The sequence below is a fragment of the Salmo salar genome, chromosome ssa09 (genome assembly GCF_905237065.1).
Source record: "Salmo salar chromosome ssa09, Ssal_v3.1, whole genome shotgun sequence".
Lineage (NCBI taxonomy): Eukaryota > Metazoa > Chordata > Actinopteri > Salmoniformes > Salmonidae > Salmo > Salmo salar.
In genome coordinates this window covers 77,570,155-77,595,346 of record NC_059450.1, presented here as the reverse complement: position 1 = coordinate 77,595,346, position 25,192 = coordinate 77,570,155, and the positions used below count along the sequence as shown (strand labels likewise).

General features: G+C 45.0%; 1 protein-coding gene across 3 annotated transcripts in view; it reads right to left on the bottom strand.

The window, feature by feature from the left end:
- Window positions 1–25,192, bottom strand: part of LOC106611956 (slit homolog 3 protein) — a 458,837-nt gene that overhangs the window by 417,663 nt on the left and 15,982 nt on the right. For all 3 annotated transcript variants that reach the window (XM_045724040.1, XM_045724037.1, XM_045724038.1), the window contains one exon: window positions 21,461–21,532. In XM_045724040.1, the coding sequence (XP_045579996.1) occupies window positions 21,461–21,532 (72 nt within the window). The remainder of the gene's footprint in view (window positions 1–21,460; window positions 21,533–25,192) is intronic.

The following is a 25,192-nucleotide window of genomic DNA, read 5'->3' as shown; positions in this document are numbered from 1 at the left end:
GAGCCTATTCTTCTGCCTCTGGAATGCTGCAGCAAATAATGATAAGTGATCGTAAAGCAAGACGACAGTTCTCAATCTCGGCTTCTTCAGTGACCTCGGAGGATAGGACGTTCTCACAGGTTGACCTTGGCAGCAGTGTTTGCAGAGCATGGACGGGCCTGAGGAGGCCTGAGGCGATGGGGTTTGCACAACCCTTCACTTTGACACATTTAGAGAGCCAGAGAAGAGAACTGTGTGATTTACGACTGTTGATTGTTTACTCTCACTGACTCCTGGGCCACATGTCACTTTCAGACTGAAGAGCTTTGTCCCTCATTATGAAAGAGCTGTATTTGATCTAGAAATAAAACTGGAACAAACCATGTTAGCCACATTCCTTTGGGATGATTGGATTGGAACGATGATGACTGTTAAATCATGTACAACGGCCATCTAAATTGGTATCTGACACTTTGTGGGACTTCAGAGGACTGAAGGGATGTTTTGTGAAATTCTGGTGGACCTTTAAATATAGTCTGGTCTCAGAGGACAGACTGAGGGTGTCGTAAACAGCAACCTATTCCCTATTTGGTACACTACTTTTGACTAGAGCACTGCAGGCCCTGGTAAAAAGTAGTGCATTATAAAGGGAATAGGGCGCCATTTGAACACAGACTGAGTCTTCTTCCTACGCCAGACACACTTGGCCGCAGACTCAAAGCTGCTTGGGGCCCTCTGGTGCAGGGGCGGAAATCCCGGGGGGGACAGGGGGGACACGACCCCCCCATCCTGGGAAAAATATGATTTGTCCCCCCCAATATATCACTGAAACATAACTATGTAATTTAAATAATATTAATAATACGCAATGAAAGCAATTGTGCTGATTATAGACACTTAATAGCTCGTTTTTAAGTTTCAAAAGATTGCGACCCCCCCACCCTTTGCCTCACAATGGTTTGATCCACTGCCAGTTCCTTAGCTTGCTAGGTAACGTAGAGGTCGTATCTACTGTCTGAAAGGCACTCAATGCACGTAACTGACGTGAGGTTAATCCAGTCAATCGCGCACACACACTACCTGAATTTGCAGAGCTAGCGCGCAAATATTAACTATTAAGCTAGCTAGTACCTATTCCATTTATGTGGCGTCGTCAAAGATGGAATCTTTGCTATCGTCAATTTATTCCAAGATCAGCATGCATGTAAGTTAGTGCTTCAAAGTCCCTGTGATAACGTTAGCGATAAACTGAACAGAACTACACTCTCCTCTACCATTGTTTTAAATATATTTAATGGTCTCGTTGCAAAAGCTAAATTGTCACAAGGGAACTTTTATTTATATATTTTATTTCACCTTTATTTAACCCGGGTAGCAAAGATTATAGCAAACACCACTGAATTGGTGCTCGCTAGCTTTGCAAATTCAGCTATTGTTAGAAGCCAGCCAATATGAAACAAACGATTAAAATTACAAAAGGTTGCAGCATATGTTGTGTAAATGGTGAACTCATACAGCTGTCAACTCTTGTCACTGCAATCCGTTTCACATTTGCTAGCTACCTTTTAGATCGAAGCTCATATAGAATGATAGAAGATAAGATGATAGAAGCCCATCTCCTACTGTAAATAACCTACACACTGTGTGTAGCCAACCAGGTAGAAAAATGGCAGAAAAAAGACGCACATCAGAGTATTTTTCAGTACACCAAAACGCAAAGTAAGAACCCTAGTAGCCTAATATCTCAAAGACTAGTTGATAAAATGTTCATAAGAAAGAAATGAAATTCTAATGGAAATGTTTCACAATGATGTCATTAGGCAGAGCAGGCAACAGATGGCACACAGACAGCAGAGTTGGGGACAGATATGCAGGGACAGACTGGCAGAGACAGGGAGTGTCAGGTAAGTTTGTTGAGTCTTTGTTTGGCAACATTATGAAAGGTTCTCAATTTTTTTTACTTGTAAAATAGGAACATAATTGGAAAATGCCATGGATACCCCCACTCTCAACTTAAACTGGTGACTGAACTAAGATTTGTTAAAGGCAATGGTATTGCTGTTGTGATTAGTTGTGTAGTTTTGGGTATCGGTAGTTAGGAGTACGGCAAACACCTTATTTCTTTGGTTCCTCAATATACATTTACCATATTAAACGTAGGCTATGTGTTACAGCACTACTTTTGGTGTCCCCCTCAGGAATTGCTCTTGAGAAAATGTAATGTAATTGTCCCCTCCAAAGTTGATATCAGATTTTCGCCCCTGCTCTGGTGGGTCGGTCTCAAGTCATTGCTGGCTCTTCCAGGAATCTGGAGCGTTAATGAAAGTCATAATTAGAATCAGAAAGCATTTTGCTCAGCTATGTTCAAAATCTAAGGCTTTACACCATGTAATTTGACTTGTTTATTTGCACTAAGCCTAGCATCAGCCCTATGAGGTTTCTAGCTCTGAGTCAACAGAGGACATCTCACGCCTCTCTTCTCTCTTTCTCTCGCTCTCTCATCTGCCTCTCTATCTTTCCTTTGTGTCGCCAGCACATGCTGTGACGTCAGAGATTGAACTGCATTCCTCTCCCGCCTTCTCAGATCTTCTCTCCACACACACAGCCTGTTTCCCGTCTCTCTGTGCACAATGTTGGATCGAGACCTCCCGGGGTGAAGATGGATTAATGTGACTGGCACAAGCGCAAGGAGAGAGGCAGGAATGGAGGGATGGATGGGTCTCCCCGTCTGTGTTTGGGAAGGCTGGTCCATGCCAAGACTAGCGGCCTCCGGATCCCACGGGAATCCATGCAGAAAATAGCAGAGATTAAATAATCCTGGATTACAGCTTCCTCTAGTCTAGCTAGATTTAGACAGAGAAAGACCAGAAAATCGCTGTTTTCCACAGCGCTGTCAGCCTCTCTCTCTCTCTCTCGACACATCGTTAAACCACCATGTCTACCAGACCAGTCCACTCTGACTGCTAGCCTATACCAAAGCCATAACTCCAGTCTGTCACATGAAGGGAGGGGTAATCAATCTGGCCTGTCTAGTAGTGGACCAAGCATGGAAGCACATCCATCAATGGGGTCCCGGTGGTTACTGGTGGCTGCAATCAAGCATCCATTCCAGGTCTCTCACAGGAAAAGCACCCAGTCGACTAGATGGCCTGGAACGTAAAGGGTTAATTGGGTAGCCGCTACAGGAAGTGTCAAAGCCTCCTGGGCCCGGGCCGGTGCTGAGATAAGCAGCATGCGGCCCCATCGGGGTGGGCAGATGACGAGAAAATACTTTAGTGGTTGTTGGGTGAGTGCTGACTATCAGCGCCCGTAGCACAGCCATGTCTTACCATCACACACCTTTAAAGACACATGGATCATGTACTGTATTGCTGCATTGCTTGCTGTTTTGGGTTTTAGGCTGGGTTTCTGTACAGCACTTTGTGACATCAGATGATGTAAGAAGGGCTATATAAATACATTTGATTTGATTTGATCAGCTCTCCTGCTAGGGATCAACTCTCCTGCTAGGGATCAACTCTCCTGCTAGGGATCAGCTCTCCTGCTAGGAATCAGCTCTCCTGATAGGGATCAACTCTCCTGCTAGGGATCAACTCTCCTGCTAGGGATCAACTCTCCTGCTAGGGATCAACTCTCCTGCTAGGGATCAACTCTCCTGCTTGGAATCAACTCTCCTGCTAGGGATCAACTCTCTTGCTAGGGATCAGCTCTCCTGCTAGGGATCAGCTCTCCTGCTAGGGATCAACTCTCCTGCTAGGGATCAACTCTCCTGCTAGGAATCAGCTCTTCTGCTAGGAATCATCTCTCCTGCTAGGAATCAGCTCTCCTGCTAGGGATCAACTCTCCTGCTAGGGATCAACTCTCCTGCTAGGGATCAACTCTCCTGCTAGGGATCAACTCTCCTGCTAGGAATCAACTCTCCTGCTAGGGATCAACTCTCTTGCTAGGAATCAGCTCTCCTGCTAGGAATCATCTCTCCTGCTAGGAATCAGCTCTCCTGCTAGGGATCAGCTCTCCTGCTAGGGATCAACTCTCCTGCTAGGGATCAGCTCTCCTGCTAGGGATCAGCTCTCCTGCTAGGAATCAGCTCTCCTGCTAGGGATCAGCTCTCCTGCTAGGAATCAACTCTCCTGCTAGGGATCAACTCTCTTGCTAGGAATCAGCTCTCCTGCTAGGGATCAGCTCTCCTGCTAGGGATCAGCTCTCCTGCTAGGAATCAGCTCTCCTGCTAGGGATCAATTCTCCTGCTAGGAATCAGCTCTCCTGCTAGGGATCAACTCTCCTGCTAGGAATCAGCTCTCCTGCTAGGGATCAATTCTCCTGCTAGGAATCAGCTCTCCTGCTAGGAATCAGCTCTCCTGCTAGGAATCAGCTCTCCTGCTAGGGATCAGCTCTCCTGCTAGGGATCAACTCTCTTGCTAGGAATCAGCTCTCCTGCTAGGGATCAGCTCTCCTGCTATAGGGATCAACTCTCCTGCTAGGGATCAACTCTCCAGCTAGGGATCAACTCTCCTGCTAGGGATCAGCTCTCCTGCTAGGGATCAACTCTCCTGCTAGGAATCAGCTCTCCTGCTAGGAATCATCTCTCCTGCTAGGGATCAGCTCTCCTGCTAGGGATCAGCTCTCCAGCTAGGAATCAGCTCTCCTGCTAGGGATCAGCTCTCCTGCTAGGAATCAGCTCTCCTGCTAGGAATCAGCTCTCCTGCTAGGGATCAACTCTCCTGCTAGGGATCAACTCTCCTGCTAGGGATCAGCTCTCCTGCTAGGGATCAGCTCTCCTGCTAGGGATCAACTCTCCAGCTAGGGATCAACTCTCCTGCTAGGGATCAGCTCTCCTGCCAGGGATCAACTCTCCTGCTAGGAATCAGCTCTCCTGCTATGAATCATCTCTCCTGCTAGGGATCAGCTCTCCTGCTAGGGATCCGCTCTCCAGCTAGGAATCAGCTCTCCTGCTAGGGATCAGCTCTCCTGCTAGGAATCAGCTCTCCTGCTAGGAATCAGCTCTCCTGCTATAGGGATCAACTCTCCTGCTTGGGATTAACTCTCTTGCTAGGACATACTAGGTCCTGTCTACACACACACACGTGTGAACACATACAAACACACACACAACACAAACACACCAGCCCCCATGACAGTGCCCTGACACCTTTCATAAAACAGTATGCCCACATGAGCAGCAGATGCCTGTAGACTGATGTTTAGCAGGTTTAATAGTGCTACAAAGGGAACCTAATCAACTTCACATGTTCCTGGATGTGACTCAGAGCTGATGCACCCCTTGACAAAATGGGAGAAATGCTAAATATGCTAGAGCCCATTGAGAAAAGAGTCTGGGAAGACTGAGTAGTGCATGTTTCCCCGGACTACAGCAGGTCCAGTGCAGCACACATGTCAAATACATCTCTGGCTAACACCTCCGGGATTACAGCCAAAGAAAAACACAGACAGATTAACCCTCCGATTTGCCCCACGTTATACACATTTAGGCCACGATGTGAAGCGACGTGTGATGGCAGGGTCAGGGGAAACATACACTTGCTCCCCTCACCCAACAGCTACTGGACAACAGGCAGCACCCAATACAATCCAGACACAGGGAGGACAGAGAGAGGGAAGAAGGAGAGAAGGAGGATGGTGAGAGGGAGGACGGAGAGAGGGAGGACAGAGAGACGAAGGACGGACAGAGGGAGGACAGAGAGAGGGAGGACGGAGAGAGGGAGGACAGACAGAGGGAGGACGGAGAGAGGGAGGACACAGAGATGGAGGACGGAGAGGAGAGGAGAGCAGGGAGGTATGCAGTTAGCTGACTGACCCACTTTTGGTACGGGTCAGTCAGTCTGTCTCTCCCTCCCTCTGTCTCTGTGTCTCTGTGTGTCTCGCTTTCTCTCTCTTTTCTCTGTCACCGTGTGATATCTATTTTGATCACTTTCTGTCTCTTTCTCTCTCCAATTGTAAGATCTCAGTGTGAGAGGAAGGGATATACTGTAGATGCTAGCCTACCCTGGGGTACAGTTTCAGTCTGGCCGTCTCTCACTTTGTGTGGCAGGCAGTGTCATGTCACGGTCCGTCTCCTCCCACCCGCCCTAAGTCTCTTCCAATTACCCCTCCCAAACACACAGACCGCGCTCCAAATGGCACCCTATTCCTTTTGTAGTGCACTACGTTTGACCAGGACCAATAGGGAGAGCTCATAGCGCTCTTATCAAAAGTAGTGAACTATATAGGAAAGGGTCCGATTTGGGACGCAGCTTCAAAGAGAGGCCCAGGCATGCATCCCTCTGCTCGGTGGTCAGTAGCTATCTAACAGTGAGATAGTTCCCCACCACAGCTAAGAGCGGGGTTAAATACAGCTTGAAGCCCTATTTTCTTTGGGGTTTTATTTGTAAGATTACCAGCGCTGTCTCAGGCGCATTGGGAGAACGAGGACAGAGTGTCCCAAATAGCACCCCATTTCCTATATAGTGCACTACTTTTGACTAGGCCCATAGGTAGTTCACTATACAGGAAACAGGGTGCCATTCAGGACAGAACCGGAGACACTTTCCACTTCACTTCACTATTTGGCTTTGTGATTAACAGACCCCAGTAAATAAAGACATCCACTATAATACAGATGGATGATGGAAAAACAGAATAAACCTGGTCCCTGCAGTGACATATGAAGTAGGAGGACAGGACACTAAGCTGAGCACAGAGCAGAGACAGAGGATGACCTTCCAATAGGGTTGTTGTAGCAGCAGATGCCCCCCGCCATGTTCCTGGAGTCAGCGGCTACAGAGGAGACCTTTCTGCAACCTAGCAGGGTGTTTTTCTCATTAGCTCCATGCAGCGATCCAACATGAGGCTCTGTCTCTCTATGAGTAAGACATGGTACTGTAGTGGACGTGGCGCTGGCATGAGGCATCACATGGAAATGTGTTGTTGTGTTTTCAATTCTCTTCCCTTCCCCTCTCTCTGAATCATGCTCAATGTGTTCCTCTTAAAAAAATGCCATTATGCTAGAAATATAATGTCTTTCTTTTTCTGACCCTGAAAGAAGAGAACAGGGATGGTCATTTGAATCAGCCGAATGACCTCATACTTCGCTTCGCAACAAACCAAACCACATGAAAAGCCAGCCAGTTAGGATTAGCCACTTGACGCACTGACCAGTTTCTTCTCCTTCCCTTCATAGTGTTCCCTGTCTGTGTTGTTACTCTAAGCTTCTGGTGATAACTGTTCCCACCGCTAATATCAAGCAGTGTTTTCCTCCCAGCGCTAATATCTGGCAGTGTTTTCCTCACAGCGCTAATATCTGGCAGTGTTTTCCTCCCAGCGCTAATATCTAGCAGTGTTTTCCTCCCAGCGCTAATATCTAGCAGTGTTTTCCTCCCAGCGCTAAAATCTAGCAGTGTTTTTCCTCCCAACGCTAATATCTGGCAGTGTTTTTCCTCCCAGTGCTAATATCTGGCAGTGTTTTTCCTCCCAGGGCTAATACCTGGCAGTGTTTTCCTCCCAGTGCTAATATCTGGCAGTGTTTTCCTCCCAGCGCTAATATCTGGCAGTGTTTTTCCTCCCAGCGCAAAAAAATCTAGTAGTGTTTTTCCTCCCAGCGCTAATATCTGGCAGTGTTTTCCTCCCAGTGCTAATATCTGGCAGTGTTTTCCTCCCAGCGCTAATATCTGGCAGTGTTTTTCCTCCCAGCGCAAAAAATCTAGCAGTGTTTTTCCTCCCAGCACTAATATCTGGCAGTGTTTTCCTCCCAGTGCTAATATCTGGCAGTGTTTTTCCTCCCAGCGCTAATATCTATCATTGTTTTTCCTCCCAGCGCTAATATCTAGCAGTGTTTTCCTCCCAGCGCTAATATCTGGCAGTATTTTCCTCCCAGGGCTAATATCTAGCGGTGTTTTCCTCCCAGCGCTAATATCTAGCAGTGTTTTTCCTCCCAGCGCTAATATCTAGCAGTGTTTTCTTCCCAGCGCTAATATCTAGCAGTGATTTCCTCCCAGGGCTAATATTTAGCAGTGTTTTCCTCCCAGCGCTAATATCTAGCAGTGTTTTCCTACCAGCGCTAATATCTAGCAGTGTTTTCCTCCCAGCGCAAATATCGAGCAGTGTTTTTCCTCCCAGCGCTAATATCTAGCAGTGTTTTTCCTCCCAGCACTAATATCTAGCAGTGTTTTTCCTCCCAGCGCTAATATCTAGCAGTGTTTTTCCTCCCAGCGCTAATATCTAGCAGTGTTTTCCTCCCAGCACTAATATCTAGCAGTGTTTTCCTCCCAGCGCTAATATCTAGCAGTGTTTTCCTCCCAGCGCTAATATCTAGCAGTGTTTTTCCTCCCAGCGCTAATATCTAGCAGTGTTTTCCTCCCAGCGCTAATATCTAGCAGTGTTTTTCCTCCCAGCGCTAATATCTAGCAGTGTTTTTCCTCCCAGCACTAATATCTAGCAGTGTTTTCCTCCCAGCGCTAATATCTGGCAGTGTTTTCCTCCCAGCGCTAATATCTGGCAGTGTTTTTCCTCCCAGCGCTAATATCTGGCAGTGTTTTCCTCCCAGTGTGTAATGGGTGTCGTGTGTGGAGGACCAAGACGCAACAGGGAAGTGTATACTCATCTTCTTTTTTAATATTGAAGAAGGTGAAACAAAATGAACCACGTATACAATTACGAAAACGACACTAACAGTTCTGTCAGGTAAAGAACACAAAACAGAATACAACCACCCACAAAACCCAAAGGAAAACAGGCTACCTAAGTATGACTCCCAATCAGCGACAACGATTGAGAGCCATACCAGGCCAAAACAAAGAAATACAAAGCATAGAAAAAAGGACATAGAATGCTCACCCAAATCTGACCAAACCTAAATAGAGACATAAAAAAGGCTCTCTCAGGTCAGGGCGTGACACAGTGCTAATATCTGGCAGTGTTTTTCCTCCCAGCGCTAATATCTGGCAGTGTTTTCCTCCCAGCGCTAATATCTGGCAGTGTTTTTCCTCCCAGCGCTAATATCTAGCAGTGTTTTCCTCCCAGCGCTAATATCTAACAGTGTTTTTCCTCTAGGAAACAAAAGTGGGCAGTTTATGTGACCTGTGTTATAATAAACTACTGTGTGTTTGTGGGACCGACTGTCTGCTTTTTTCTTTTTTTTTGTCAGTCCATCTCTGTCTGTCTGTCACCACTTGTGGTTTGCACATCATTACTGTAGGCTGCTGGTTCTGAGGGGGAGGAGGGGAATTTCCAATATTCCTGCATATGGAAATATGGTACTGGAACTGACCCTGTATATAGCTTCTTACTTTCTCATATTCTTCTTATTTCTTATTTTTATTTCTCATGTGTTTCTGTTCTACCTTGTTATTTCTAGTATTACATTGTTATTGATTACTGCATTGTTGAGTTTAGAGCTGGCAAGAAAGGCATTTCACTGTACTGGTGCATGTGACATTAAAACTTGAAACTGAAAACAGGAAGAAAAGAGGAGAAAGGAGGGAGAGAGAAGGAAAGAGAGGAAGCTACAGTGTGAAGACCACTCACTCATCTGTCCACCAACCAAGTGCTCCTTTAGTTTTCCCTTGGTCTCGAAATCCATCTGCAGTCTGCTCAGGGTCATCGGCTGAGAAACAGATTGACAGCAGAGCCCAGACTAGATTGCTGATTTTACATACTTCACCAATAGAAAAGTAGAGGGAAACATTAAATGGAAGGTAGTGAAACCATGATCCAACTGTGCTGGCTCCTATAAAGCTAAAGAGTATTTGTACTGCTATAAAGCTAAAGAGTATTTGTACTGCTATAAAGCTAAAGAGTATTTGTACTGCTATAAAGCTAAAGAGTAATAACATATTGCAACTGTTTCCCCTAAACACGTATTTCAACTGCCACAGTCCACATGTAGGTTGTTTCTATAGAAAAGAAGAGCCATGCATATTCTGCAAGCAGACAGCCATATCCCTTTGGTGCATAAGAATTCACCGCCTGGTTGTTGAGTTTAGCCAAACAACAACTCACAACATGGAGGACACGACATTTGCAATTAATGCATAACACGGACTAGAACCACTAGCTGTTCAAAGACACTCTCATGCAACACAACACAAGATAAACCTACTCTCTCTCTCTGAGTAACTCTATGAGTTCCACCAGCATCCCATTGTTGTTCGAAGGAGACAGTGACTAATGCTGTGGACACTCATCACTTTACATCATAAAAGGCAGCTGTAATTAGCTAGATGACAATTGTCCACAGTAATAAAGAAGGGTACTGTGGAGTCAGTGTGAATGAGCTGAGCCCACTGAGGCTTGCTGCTCTCTCGTTAAAGTGACCGTAGCACCCTTCTCTGCATGCCGTCTCATTCCAATAAACCAAGTTCTCTTTAATGAGAGTTCCACCGCTCGTCCCCTCTGAGGTGACCTGGTGAGCATCCCAAATGGCACCCTATTTCCTATGCAGTGCACTAATTCTGAGCAGGCCCCATAGGGAATAGAGGGGCATTTCGGACACACCCTGATCACTATGGTCCCTGACTCACTGGACTATCATCATCACCTCTTTGCTGTGGTGACTGGTGACGGGTGACTGGTGACCACTGCACAACTTTTGCGACCTAACCAGGCAGTACAAAACCAACCCAAACGGTGAAGATGTCTCAAGGCTAGAGTGATTCCCAGTCTGACCACAAGCCTCCTGTCACCAGAGTGATTCCCAGTCTGACAACAAGCCTCCTGTCACCAGAGTGATTCCCAGTCTGACAACAAGCCTCCTGTCACAAGCAGGCAGCGGAGGATGGCGAAGGGATGATGGTTAAAATGTAGCAAGCGGCTGACAGTAAACACTTCTGTCTGGGTGAGTGATGATGCATGTACCAAGAGGTTGACAAAACCGACAGGCATGTTTGTCCAATGCAAATTTGGATGTTCCGGTAAACATTGCACCCCGAGGCAAATGTGCTGGCTTGTCGGAATTCTTTATCAACCTTGTGTGAAGGGCATCGCCTCACTCCGAGAGCAGATAGGATCGGGGAGAAGACACAGTCCAGGAGAGGCAGGCAGGATGTTGCCGGTGGTTTAATATGTCAGTGTTTGTTTTCTCTCCCCTGTGCCTAGATGCACATTGCATAAGGAAAAAGTACATTCTGAAGCTCAGCTCTGTGTTAAGTTCGCACTTACAAAAACAAACCCACCTTCTGTCAGCAAGGTCAGAGTTGATGAGGGAGGTCTAGCAACACGGAGCATTGGAAGAATTCTCAGCCTAAGCAAAGCTAAAGGCCTTGTATATGACTTTCATATTTTAACATACACAATCCCCCATAATGCCTTTCAAAGTGTCCAGGGGTACCAAGCGACGTGCTGAAGGATGTTTTAATGTCTCATGTTACATGCCCGCCACATCCTACTTCCTCAACGGCTTGAGTAAATACAAGTATAGAAATATCTCTACGTTTTTAAATGGCTTAAATGCACACTGTATTTACCGGAAGCATGTTTACATCCGGTGTCACTATTCATGTGGCTGTCTCTCTCAAGAGGATGCTCAGTGAGATTCTGATATAGCCTCTGCTCAGTGGCTACAGACTACAGACAGTCACAGACAGACAGACAACAAAACAGAGTTTACACTAGGTACTGCGGTTCACCTGCCATACATGGAAATAAGATATGCGAACAGAGAAAGTGAGACTGACACAGAGAGAATGGGAAAGAGAGAGCGAGAGAGAGAAAGAGAGCTAGAGAGAAAGAAAGAGAGAAAGAGTGAGAAAGAGGAAGGAAAGGGAGTGGGAGTTGGTATTACATTCGTTATGCCCTTTTGAAACTTGTGCAAGCTGTTCAGACCATTTAAATTAAATTATTTTATCTGCTGGTTGTCATGGGAACCACCTGTGTTAAACTCTCTGGTGCATAATGGCCCCAAACTATTTCCAAAATTACAGGCACCCTCAATCAACGTGGGCATTAGGCCTCTTCCCCTCTATCCCTGGGCCCGACAGACAGGCAGTCAGACAGATATTGTTTCTGTGTGTGTGTGTGTGTGTGTGTGTGTGTGTGTGTGTGTGTGTGTGTGTGTGTGTGTGTGTGTGTGTGTGTGGGGGGGGGGAGGGGTCAGACCAAGAGTGCTGTCTACATACCCTCTCACTGGGTATGTAGACTGGGTAGACCCACTGACAGCCTGGTGATCCCCATTTAAGTGGCATCAGCACCATTGGATCAAATCAATGAGTTTGAACTTGATGATAATACAGTTGAGTCAGCTCTTCTGACTGTATTTTTACTGTAAGAAAAACAATCTGTCCAGCATGGCGGCGTCTGAGTAGTTTCGGTGACGGTGTGGCCCATCCCTTAATGGGGCCTAAGCACCAGACATTACAGCCTTTTCTCTGCCTCAGAATGGTTGTGTGTGTGACAGAGGCCAGCTCCTGCAGTAAAGTTTCCACCAGCAGCGTGTACCCTATCTGCAGTACTAACAGTGACCCCAGCTGGCATGCTTCCTATCTGCAGTACTAACAGTGACCCCGGCTGGCATGCTTCCTGTCTGCAGTACTAACAGTGACCCCGGCTGGCATGCTTCCTGTCTGCAGTACTAACAGTGACCCCGGCTGGCATGCTTCCTATCTGCAGTACTAACAGTGACCCCGGCTGGCATGTTTCCTATCTGCAGTACTAACAGTGACCCCGGCTGGCATGCTTCCTATCTGCAGTACTAACAGTGACCCCGGCTGGCATGCTTCCTGTCTGCAGTACTAACAGTGACCCCGGCTGGAATGCTTCCTGTCTTCAGTGCTAACAGTGGCACATTTTAGAGTGGACATTTATTGTCCCCAGCACAAGGTGCACCTGTGTAATGATCATGCTGTTTAATCAGCTTCTTGATATGCCACACCTGTCAGGTGGATGGATTATCTTGGCAAAGGAAAAATGCTCACTAACAGAGATGTAAACAAAATTCAAGAGGAATAAGCTTTTTATGCATATGGAACATTTTTGGGATCTTTTATTTCAGCTCATGAAACATGTGACCGACATGTGGCGTTCATATTTTTGTTCGGTATATATTCAGTAGATGTAAAATATGAATGACTTTGTATATCTCAATCTTTTCAATGTCTTTAATATTTTATGAGGAAACATAACCATTGTGTGCTTAAAACCCAGACCCTAGCAGCCATGTTAAAAGTCCCCTCAAGAAAACTGTTGGTAAAATTCAAAACTGATTATTTTCCTCAGTAAGAAAAGCAGTCAACAAAAAGGTCCTTTCTCTTCTGCTCACGACTTCGAGGATAGCTCGATTTTTCCCGGTCCAAGTTTCCAAAGACATGTCTGTTTTTGATTACGCCTCAAATGTGAATCTTAATTGTGATTAAACAAACATTGTGTGAGTGCTGTTGGCTGCTAACCAAGCTCATCCATAGCCTGTATCCCACTAAATGCAGATTGTGGGAGCTGTTTTGTTAGACTTCAGTGCGGCTTTCGACATTATTGATCATAGTCTGCTTTGAGTAAAGCCAGTGTGTCTATAAATGCAGATGACTCAACACTATACACGGCAGCTACTACAGCAACTGAAATGACTGCAACACTTAACAAAGAGCTGCAGTTAGTTTCAGAATGGGTGGCAAGAAATAAGTTAGTCCTAAATATTTCAAAAACAAAAAGGTTTGTATTTGGGACAAATCATTCACTAAACCCTTAACCTCAACTAAATCTTGTAATAAATAGTGTGGAAATGTATCAAGTTGAGGAGACTAAACTGCTTGGAGTAACCCTGGACTGTAAACTGTTATGGTTAAACCATATTGATACAACAGTAGCCAAGATGGGGAGAAGTCTGTCCATAATAAAACATTGCTCTACCCAAGTTTTGTCGCACCTGGACTAATGTTCAGTTGTGTGCTCAGGTGCCACAAAGATGGAAAACTGCAATTGGTTCAGAACAGGGTAGCACGGTTGGCCCTTGGATGCACACAGAGAGCTAAGATGTCAATCTCTCCTGGCTCAAAGTGGAGGAGAGATTGACTTCATCACTACTTGTATTTATGAGTATTGACATGTTGAATGCACCGAGCTGTCTGTCTAAACTACTGGCACACAGCTCGGACACCCAGGCACACAGCTCGGACACCCACAAGACATGCCACAAAGACGGATAAAAATACACCTTATGGAACAGTGGGGACTGTGAAGCAACACAAACATAGGCACAGACACATGCATACACACACATGATAACACACGCACTATACACACACGTACACATGGATTTTGTGTTGTAGATTGCGGTAGTGGAGTAGGGGCCTGAGGGCACATACTTAGTGTGTTGTGAAATCTGTTGTGAATGTATTGTAATATTTTTGAAATTGCTGGACTCGAGGAAGAGTTGGTGCTGCCTTGGCATGAACTAATGGGGATCCATAATAAATACAAATACAAATGCAAATGGGTCAGAACAAGGTATTAACAGTATCAAAATATACAGTTGAAAAGCTACCTCTTACATGTTTTCTTACTTTTATTTGGACATTCAATTGCTAACACATGTATCTTTGCTATTTCAGTACACACCACATTTCATAGCCTCTCACCCTCTAGCTTTTAACTTTAGAGTGGTAAGGTGTTGCTGCTGGTAACTTTAGAATGGTAAGGTGTTGCTGCTGGTAACTTTAGAATGGTAAGGTGTTGCTGCTGGTAACTTTTGAATGGTAAGGTGTTGCGGCTGGTAATTCTAGAATGTTAAGGTGTTGCTGTTGGTAACTTTAGAATGGTAAGGTGTTGCTGCTGGTAACTTTAGAATGGTAAGGTGTTGCTGCTGGTAACTTTAGAATGGTAAGGTGTTGCTGCTGGTAACTTTAGAATGGTAAGATGTTGCTGCTGGTAACTTTAGAATGGTAAGGTGTTGCTGCTGGTAACTTTAGAATGGTAAGGTGTTGCTGCTGGTAACTTTAGAGTGGTAAGATGTTGCTGCTGGTAACTTTAGAATGGTATGGTGTTGCTGCTGGTAACTTTAGAGTGGTAAGGTGTTGCTGCTGGTAACTTTAGAATGGTAAGGTGTTGCGGCTGGTAATTTTAGAATGGTAAGGTGTTGCTGCTGGTAACTTTAGAATGGTAAGGTGTTGCTGTTGGTAACTTTAGAGTGGTAAGGTGTTGCTGCTGGTAACTTTAGAATGGTAAGATGTTGCTGCTGGTAACTTTAGAATGATAAGATGTTGCTGCTGGTAACTTTAGAATGGTAAGATGTTGCTGCTGGTAACTTTAGAATGGTAAGGTGTTGCTGCTGGTAACTTTGAGACATGTTGGCTGCCGAAGCCAAACTAGCTCCACAGTACTCACATCACAAAGCTCTCCCCAGCAAACATTCCTTTCTCTGCTCCTTGCAGGGATAAATGCTAAGGTGGAACAACGCTGTGGGATGCCAGATTTCACATTGCCAAGTATAAACTGTTTTATTTATTTGTTCATTCCTTCTGTCAGCAGAAACCAAAGCGGCCATGTGAGCAGCAGCATCCTCCGGTGGGATCTGTGTTAGATCTGCCTACATGTAGATTGGCCTTCGAATTTCCAGATACTTGACAGGGTTAACTACTGCTAGCAATGACTAGAAACAACAGGGGGGCAGAGATAGAGAGAAAGAAAAAGAGAGAGAGATACTGTAGAAAGAGGAGTGTACTAATTAACAGATCTCCTGTTGGAGCTTAATTGGCTATTTTAAGTTTCACTGTTGGATCTTGTCTTGTGGGACCTCCCACCTAGCCGACAGCTTCCACTCAGAACACTTTTACACTTCCCTCTCTGCATACTAACTAACTCATTGTGGAAAACACAAAAATAAAACAATATCATTGACAAAAATAAATAAAAAGAGTTCAGTATCTACCAACAGGCTGTGCCTCGGCCGGTTGTCATTCGCTCAGCAGCAGAGCTCCAAAGTCTTTGTAGCTTGTATTTATCTAAATATGTATTTGTAGCTTGTATTTATATAAATATGTATTTTTAGTAAATCACAAAGCTGTCTGGCCTCTAGAAACTGTCTGAGTGCAGCCCTATTTTGGAAGACATTTGGCTTGCATTCTGGGAGAGCTTTGTTTCTCTGTAAAAACAAGGGCCTACTGGCGGAGCTGCATGACAGGACTCCATGGTTTATGTGTTTGGGAAAAATTGAATTATTAGGCAGCTATCGCAGGCAGAAGGAGCATTGTGGTCAGGCAGTACACAGCCACACAACCTGTTCGCCAGCTTAGCAGCTTTATAGAGAAACACTGATACGAAGCTTGGCGCGGTGCTACACGGTACTAAACGTCTGTGTGTTCTGCAGGGTTTGGTTTAAAGCACCATGCTTTAACACAGAGGAGAGGACTATGAAAAAGCTCCACCTGGTGCCTCCGTGTGTTAGCTAAATCACTCCTCGTCCATCAGGATCAAACAGGGAGGCGGACCAGGCGTGAGAAGCCAAATGTCGGTAAGTTATTTGATTCTCGCAAATATGAAGTGCCGTGAATACCAAACTAACCGGAGCTGGAGCCGGAGTGATTGGAAAACATGGAGTGATGTAAAAAACGGAGTGATGGGAAAACACGGAGTGATGTAAAAAACGGAGTGATGGGAAAACACAGAGTGATGTAAAAAACAGAGTGATGGGAAAACACGGAGTGATGGGAAAAACTGAGTAATGGGAAAACACAGAGTGATGGGAAAACAAGGAGTGATGGGAAAACACAGAGTGATGTGAAAAACTGAGTGATGGGAAAACACGGAGTGATGGGAAAAACTGAGTAATGGGAAAACACGGAGTGATGGGAAAAACTGAGTAATGGGAAAACACAGAGTGATGGGAAAACAAGGAGTGATGGGAAAACACAGAGTGATGTGAAAAACTGAGTGATGGGAAAACATGGAGTGATGGGAAAAACTGAGTAATGGGAAAACACAGAGTGATGGGAAAAACTGAGTGATGGGAAAACACAGAGTGATGGGACAACAAGGAGTGATGGGAAAACACGGAGTGATGGGACAACAAGGAGTGATGGGAAAACACGGAGTGATGGGAAAAACTGAGTGATGGGAAAACACAGAGTGATGGGACAACACGGAGTGATGGAAAAAACACAGAGTGATGGGAAACACGGAGTGATGGGAAAAACTGAGTGATGGGACAACAAGGAGTGATGGGAAAACACGGAGTGATGGAAAAAACACGGAGTGATGGGAAAACACGGAGTGATGGGAAAAACTGAGTGATGGGAAAACACAGAGTGATGGGAAAAACTGAGTGATGGGAAAACACAGAGTGATGGGACAACAAGGAGTGATGGGAAAACACGGAGTGATGGAAAAAACACGGAGTGATGGGAAAACACGGAGTGATGGGAAAAACTGAGTGATGGGACAACAAGGAGTGATGGGAAAACACGGAGTGATGGAAAAAACACGGAGTGATGGGAAAACACGGAGTGATGGGAAAAACTGAGTGATGGGACAACAAGGAGTGATGGGAAAACACGGAGTGATGGAAAAACAAGGAGTGATGGGAAAACACGGAGTGATGGGAAAACACGGAGTGATGGGAAAACACAGAGTGATGGGACAACAAGGAGTGATGGGAAAACACGGAGTGATGGAAAAAACACGGAGTGATGGGAAAACACGGAGTGATGGGAAAACACGGAGTGATGGGAAAACAAGGAGTGATGGGAAAACACGTAGTGATGGAAAAAACGGAGTGATGGGAAAACACAGAGTGATGGGAAAACAAGGAGTGATGGGAAAAACTGAGTAATGGAAAAACACAGAGTGATGGGACAAACACGGAGTGATGGGAAAACACGGAGTGATGGGAAAGCAAGGAGTGATGGGAAAACACGTAGTGATGGAAAAAACACGGAGTGATGGGAAAACACGGAGTGATAGGAAAACACGGAGTGATGGGAAAAACTGAGTAATGGGAAAACACAGAGTGATGGGACAACAAGGAGTGATGGGAAAACACGGAGTGATGGAAAAACACGGAGTGATGGGAAAACACTGAGTGATGGGAAAACACGGAGTGATGGGAAAACACGGAGTGATGGGACAACAATGAGTGATGGGAAAACACGGAGTGATGGGAAAAACTGAGTGATGGGAAAACACTGAGTGATGGGAAAACTGAGTGATGGGAAAACACGGAGTGATGGGAAACAACTGAGTAATGGGAAAACACGGAGTGATGGGAAAACACGGAGTGATGGGAAAAACTGAGTGATGGGAAAACACTGAGTGATGGGAAAACAACTGAGTGATGGGAAAACACGGAGTGATGGGAAAACAACGGAGTGATGGAAAAAACAGGGAGTGATGGAAAAAACTGAGTGATGGGAAACCATGGAGTGATGGGAAAACACGGAACGATTCCTGACACAGAAACCAACTTTGGGCAGACGATAGTGGTGTTTGGGAGGGGGTGGGGGTGTAGCTGGCCCGTTCCCAGCCTCTAGCATCAGATTACTGAGTATTGAAACTTACAATACCACCACCACACTACACTACTGGCTGTAGTATTCAGACCAGCTAACTGCTCTCTACATTACCACACTACACTACTGGCCGTAGCATTCAGACCAGCTAACTGCTCTCTACATTACCACACTACGCTACTGGCCGTAGTATTCAGACCAGCTAACTGCTCTCTACATTACCACACTACGCTACTGGCCGTAGTATTCAGACCAGCTAACTGCTCTCTACATTACCACACTACGCTACTGGCCGTAGTATTCAGGCCAGCTAACTGCTCTCTACATTACCACACTACACTACTGGCCGTAGTATTCAGACCAGCTAACTGCTCTCTACATTACCACACTACACTACTGGCCGTAGCATTCAGACCAGCTAACTGCTCTCTACATTACCACACTACACTACTGGCCGTAGTATTCAGGCCAGCTAACTGCTCTCTACATTACCACACTACACTACTGGCCGTAGCATTCAGACCAGCTAACTGCTCTCTACATTACCACACTACACTACTGGCCGTAGTATTCAGGCCAGCTAACTGCTCTCTACATTACCACACTACACTACTGGCCGTAGCATTCAGACCAGCTAACTGCTCTCAACTCAGAAACGGATAATTGGTCACCAAGATTAAAGACCGGACTCTCAATTGACCAGAGAGGGGAGTACAGGGGGAGACAACATCGTGCATACCCACCCATACGCACCAATCACATGCAACCTGAGCAGGGTATAATGGCAGGGGGTGGTTGAGTCCCATGGGTATCGCTGACTGAAATATCCTGCATTCAAACGCTACAGTGCGGCCCAGCACCGCGCAGCGACCGGCCAGGAGGAAGTGGAGTTAATATGGGGGGCCCACTCCCAGTCACCATTAATAAATAGGAGCAGGCATCTTCATGGCATCCCTCTAATTCTTAATTTACTTTCCATTAGCCATCAGGATGAAGAGCGGCTGTCAGTGAAGAGGAGGAGGAGGATAGAGATACGATGCAGAGAGAGAGCGAGAGAAAGAGAGAAAGAAAAAGAAAGAGAGAGAAAGAAAGAAAGAAAGAATGAAAGAAAGAGAGAGAGAGAGAGAGAGACCACAGCTCCCACAGACAGACCGTGCTCTGCAGAGAGGAGCTGCAGTCTCAGCCCTGTAACTCTAACCGCATTCCTTCCAGGCAGAGCGGACCTGCACAGGGAGCGCTGACCACCAACGCCCCAGCCAGCAGCCCAGTGGCTTCATCACCCATGATGGTCTGTTCCGCCACCACTATCTCTCAACTCATCTATTATGCATGTGTTTGCATGATGGCACATTCGCATCAGAGTTCACCGGACTGACAGGACATACCATCTTTCTTTTCTCTTCACTTCCACTCCCCTGTCCGCCTGTCTTAACTCCTTCTTCTCCAGCTAAGTTAATGAACGCAGCCGTTACCTTAATCTGAATCGACCCAAAGCAGCTAAATGTGTCTGGAAATGCTGGTCAGCGCGAAGGGAGAGGGACGAGGGCCGGACTCACATCGAATAACCCTGTCGGAATGTGATGAGCTGAGTATGCTTTCTACAGCTGCCCGGGTCTGGCCGGTCCGAGCAGGGGTTTTTTATACCAGGGTTAGGGGTTAGGCAATTCATATCACACTAACATCACAGAGAATAAACCAGTATGACAGGGAGAGGTTATGAACCCGCTCATAAACCACCTCTCTCGCCAACCAGATTTGGGGAGCCTTCATTACAGACTAGTTTAGACAGCAAAACTTCACCGGATAAAACCCTCAAAAGAACTTTGGGGGAAAACTTCAGATTTTCTGATGGTAAAAAGATAAGAACAGAGAGATTTACAGTATTTGCTTTGGACTTTGTCCATTCTTTCCACTCCATAGAAACTGTCTGGGATTGTAAAGAATGACTTATAAACGTCACAAATGAATTGCCAGTTATGCTTTTAAGGTGGAGCAGCATAGGGAGGAGAGGAAATTAAACTGTAATTCTCAACAAGTGTTTCTTAGACAGCATTGATAGCCCAGAGGAGAAATACAATCTGCTAATAATTAGCCGCAGTTGATGTAAAGAGAGTCTAATTTATTTAAACAGAGCCATGACTGCTGTCGTGAAATACGGATCAAACCATCACAACAAAATGAAGCCGCAGAGGGAGAGCAAAGAGATCATGAATTCATATCTGGAATAATCTCCAAAACAATAAAGGGAACAAGTACATTTCAAAAGGGATTCGGTTGTTATGTGGCACTTCAAATCTCTTTTTGCATAATGGAAACATTTCGCAGAGAACAAAACAACCCACTAAACCTGAGTTAATAGAGAAGTTTAAACCCCAACACTGCTCCTCAGTTAATAGAGAAGTTTAAACCCCAACACTGTCCTCAGTTAATAGAGAAGTTTAAACCCCAATGCTGCTCCATATTTCTTCACATGTTCAGAGAGCCCCAGAGTAAACTCTAGTAAAGTTCAGGGCCGGTCGGTCTTTTCCACCCTGGGCCAACCTGTTTCCCCCAGGGCCAACCTGTTTCACTCAGGGCCATCCTGTTTCACCCAGGGCAAACCTGTTTCACCCAGGGTCAACCTGAGCGAGAGTGTTTCTCAAGAGGACTAGCTCTAGTATTCTGACAGCAAGGCTAACAGCTGCGGTGTCACCTGGCCACACATTCAAAGGACTCTGCGAAATGAATATTCAGGAATTAAAATTCTGCAATGTCCCCCTCCGGTCCAAGGAAAACATTCCCCCTAGCACACCTTCACCTCATGGGTAGGAGTACAGAGCGAGGCTGTGTCACCTTATGTCTTACAACTACAACCCAAATAAAAGCCCAATATCCGGGGGGGTTGAACAATAATAACACAGTGACCTCGTACCTCATCTCCTCTTTCAAATGTATGGGAAGCTTAATATTTGAGCAGCAAACCCCCTTCCAGGACAATGATTGAAATTTAAACAGTGGGGAAATTGACTGTGAAGTTTTCCAGCGATTGGACATCAAAGAAAAGTAGCGTTATGACTTACAGACGGCCCAGCTTGGGGGTGGACTGGAACAGCAGCTCTGGGAGAACCTGCAGCTTGTTCCGGTTCAGACGCCTGTATGAGAGAGAGAGAGAGAGAGAGAGAGAGAGAGAGAGAGAGAGAGAGAGAGAGAGAGAGAGAGAGAGAGAGAGAGAGAGAGAGAGAGAGAGAGAGAGAGAGAGAGAGAGAGAGAGAGAGAGTGAAAGAGAGAGCAAGAGAACGGTGAGAACATCAGTGTGGTCAAAACAACCGCTGTTTGATGAGGCACTCTATGTCAAATTAATAGAGTTTGGTCTGTGTTTGTGTGTGGTGTAATGAGAGAGACACAGAGAGACAGACATAGTGGACATTTGAGGGCTGAAACAGAAACAGAGCAACATCAAGCACCACTGGGAACAGAGATTGATGAGAAGGCAGGAGAAAACGTAACACCCAGACGCTCAAATCAATCACTCAGATTAGAACCTCTGAAGTGGGCTAACCCTGGTCGCAATACAGGAAGACATCCTCTGGGGGTCAAGAGTTCACAGTTGGGCTAAGGCTTATGGGAAAGCGGGTGATGTCCCTTGAAGATGGGCATAAGAAGTTACCAAGCTCTGAAGGTATCTGAAGTCTTTAAAGGACATTAACACTGTGAGGAGGCTCCACAGGCTAACATGGGGGGGTTGGGAGAATAGATTTTATCATGGCACCAAAGCCTTTCTCTGAGACGGGAGGGCACAAGGGGTCACAGGGCAGAGCTGAGGTATGTGGAGGAGGACTCAGAATGTCATTTAACACGCCCTCAGAGCCGGATCACACTCCCTCTGTCTCCCTCTGTTCTGTTCTCATCCATCCCTGGCCTACACCACCGCATGGAGAGAGAGAGACTCGAGACTAACCTAATACCGAGCCAGCTAGCATATCGAACTTCCACGCTGTTACGCCACAAATCACAATAGCTCAAAGCTAAGGCCTCCACCTTTGATGTGACCTCAATGAGAAACACAGCATTAGAGAGCAGATCAACTGTCACCTACGTTGTCTAGCTTGGAATCTCCAATAAAACTGAAGTACCACTTAACAGTTGGGACTTATCTAATCAAAGTAAATCAGATCTGTTTTGCTACATGCTGTACTGACTGATTCTTCAGTTGAACTCCCTCACCTCTTACTGCCAGACATTTCCCCCAGAGAGATGACATGACTGGAGACAGATGTTCTCATGGCCCTATCTATGATCTCTGTCAGTGTGTCAACCCTGTCATGTTACACCACACTACTAACCATAAACCTGGCTGGCAAGCCTGGCATGGATGGGTTTGGTTCTCTTACCAGTTTGTGGACTCGCCAACTACTTCCTGACCAGAAGAAACACAGTGACACAGATGAGGTAAGTAAACCAAGTGTCTAGTTTCACGTCAGTGTGTTGACATTTACAATCAGTGATGGTTCACCTTTGTCAAGGAGCAGGTGACTTTAATGTCAATGTAAACGTGATCATCCTTACATAAATAGGGCTTTTTTGAGTGCTTCCAAGTGCACATATATGACTAATTTTAGGATGCGAGGCATATGTCGCACATCTCTACTTCACAGGAGAGGCATTACAATATATTTCTTTCTTTCTGTTTTTTCTTTCTTTTTTGGCAGAAATGCCTTCTAGAACATGTGAACTTTCATGTACTTTAATAGCAATATTGTATTCCATCCGTAAATATGAATACAATTGTTCAATTACGAGCCTAGTTGGTTTAGCCACGGAAAAAGTTTAGAACCTTCCCACTAGCTATGATTGGCTGAGAAAATGGATGGGCAGGACATGCCGGTAAATGAGTTTGCATGCTTCTGTCTATAACGTGAACTGCTCAGAATGTGTTTATTGTCCTTTCCACCAAACCGTTTTTGTTTGGCAACTTTTCTCAACAACATTGATCCCCTAAATTTAGCAGCCGCTATCGACAAATCAGTTGAAAAAAGTGATGGGCTACTTTCTGCACACGTCACGGTCACTGTGAACCGGAGTGGCTTGACACAACGCTGGCCAAAGAAGATGTTGCTACAAACAAAACAGAGTGAAATGCTTCCAGTCTGTCGTGAAGTGTTCATACATGTATTTGGGTAATAGTCTAGCAACATTTTCAGATATTATAGTTTGCCAGAAAGTCATTTTCATTGCAAGTTAAGTGTAGTGTTAGCTAGCTAGTGAACGTTACTGTAGCTTGCTGGCTCGCTAGCTAACGTTACGTGTATGATCTATATAGTAATATTATTCGAATCCGAAATAAATTTGCATTGCTAGTTATAGCTAGCTAGCTAACATTGAACCTAGTTGGTTAGCTCTTTAGCTACCTGCAGATTCATCAAATCAAATCAAATTGTCTTTGTCACATATACATGTTTAGCAGATGTTATTGCGGGTGAAGCGAAATGCTTGTGTTTCTAGCTCCAACAGTGCAGTAATATCTAACAATTCACAACAATACACAGAATACACACAACCTAAAAGTAAAATATATAAATATATATAAATATTAGGATGAGCAATGTCGGAGAGGCATAGACTAAAATACAGTAAAATAGAATACAGTATATACATATGAGATGAGTAAAGCAAAAATATGCAAACATTATTAAAGTGACTGGTGTTCCATTATTAAAGTGGCCAGTGATTTGAAGTGTAAGTATATGGGGCAGTAGCCTCTAAGGTGCTGGGTTATGTAACCGGGTGGAAGCCGTCTAGTGATACTACAGCTACGACAATGTTTGTATTGTTATTAGTATGAGTTGAGATTATGCCGGTTCATTGTTTAGCTAGCTAGCTACATGTCTAAACAAAAGATTCCACTTCGCCAGATGATTACACGACCCATCAAGTTAGCCAGGTGTATCTGGGGGTGTTTACTGCCATCTATTGTATTTCATGAGCATGTGTAGATGTCTAGACAATAGTGAGCCATCATCTTAGCTAGTTGTGGCTGGGTGGGGGTTATAGCATTTCCTTCACATGACCCATCAATTTAGACAAGTGTGTCAGGTAAGCGTCATAAAATATATTTTATAAATATTAGATCTTGACACTTTCAGTTTTTGATATTGCTACTATGCAAGTAACCATTTCACTGTAGCGTTTACACCTTCTTCATCCTGTCATGTGACAAATAAACATAGATTTTAATAGATATAGTGTGTATTTACCAGAGACGGCAATGTGAAGAACAACATGACCTGCACCGAAGTCACAATAGGATATAGGTCAAGGACTAGATAAGGTGTATTTTTACATGGAGTTTTTCCTTATTGTAGGCTCCTACTTTTAACACTTTTAGTCTTGAAATCTTTAGATGTTTACTAAACTACTTACTCTGTTTAGCACATGGCCTCACATGTGAATCCTTAAAGAGATGGTTATTTTGTTATTTTTGGTCTTCATTTAAAGTTAAGTTAGGGTTAGGCATTAGAGTTAGTAGTGTGGTTAGGGTTAAGGTTTTAAAATCTGATTTTATGACTTTGTGGAACAAGAAACATGATGAAAAATGCACGCACGCGCGTACGCACACACACACACACACACACACACACACACACACACACACACACACACAGACACACACACACACACACAGACACACACACACACACACACACACACACACACACACACACACACACACACACACACACACACACACACACACACACAAACAAATACCCAAACACAAACAGTGAGGGGTGAAAAGTGTCACGAGCGTGACA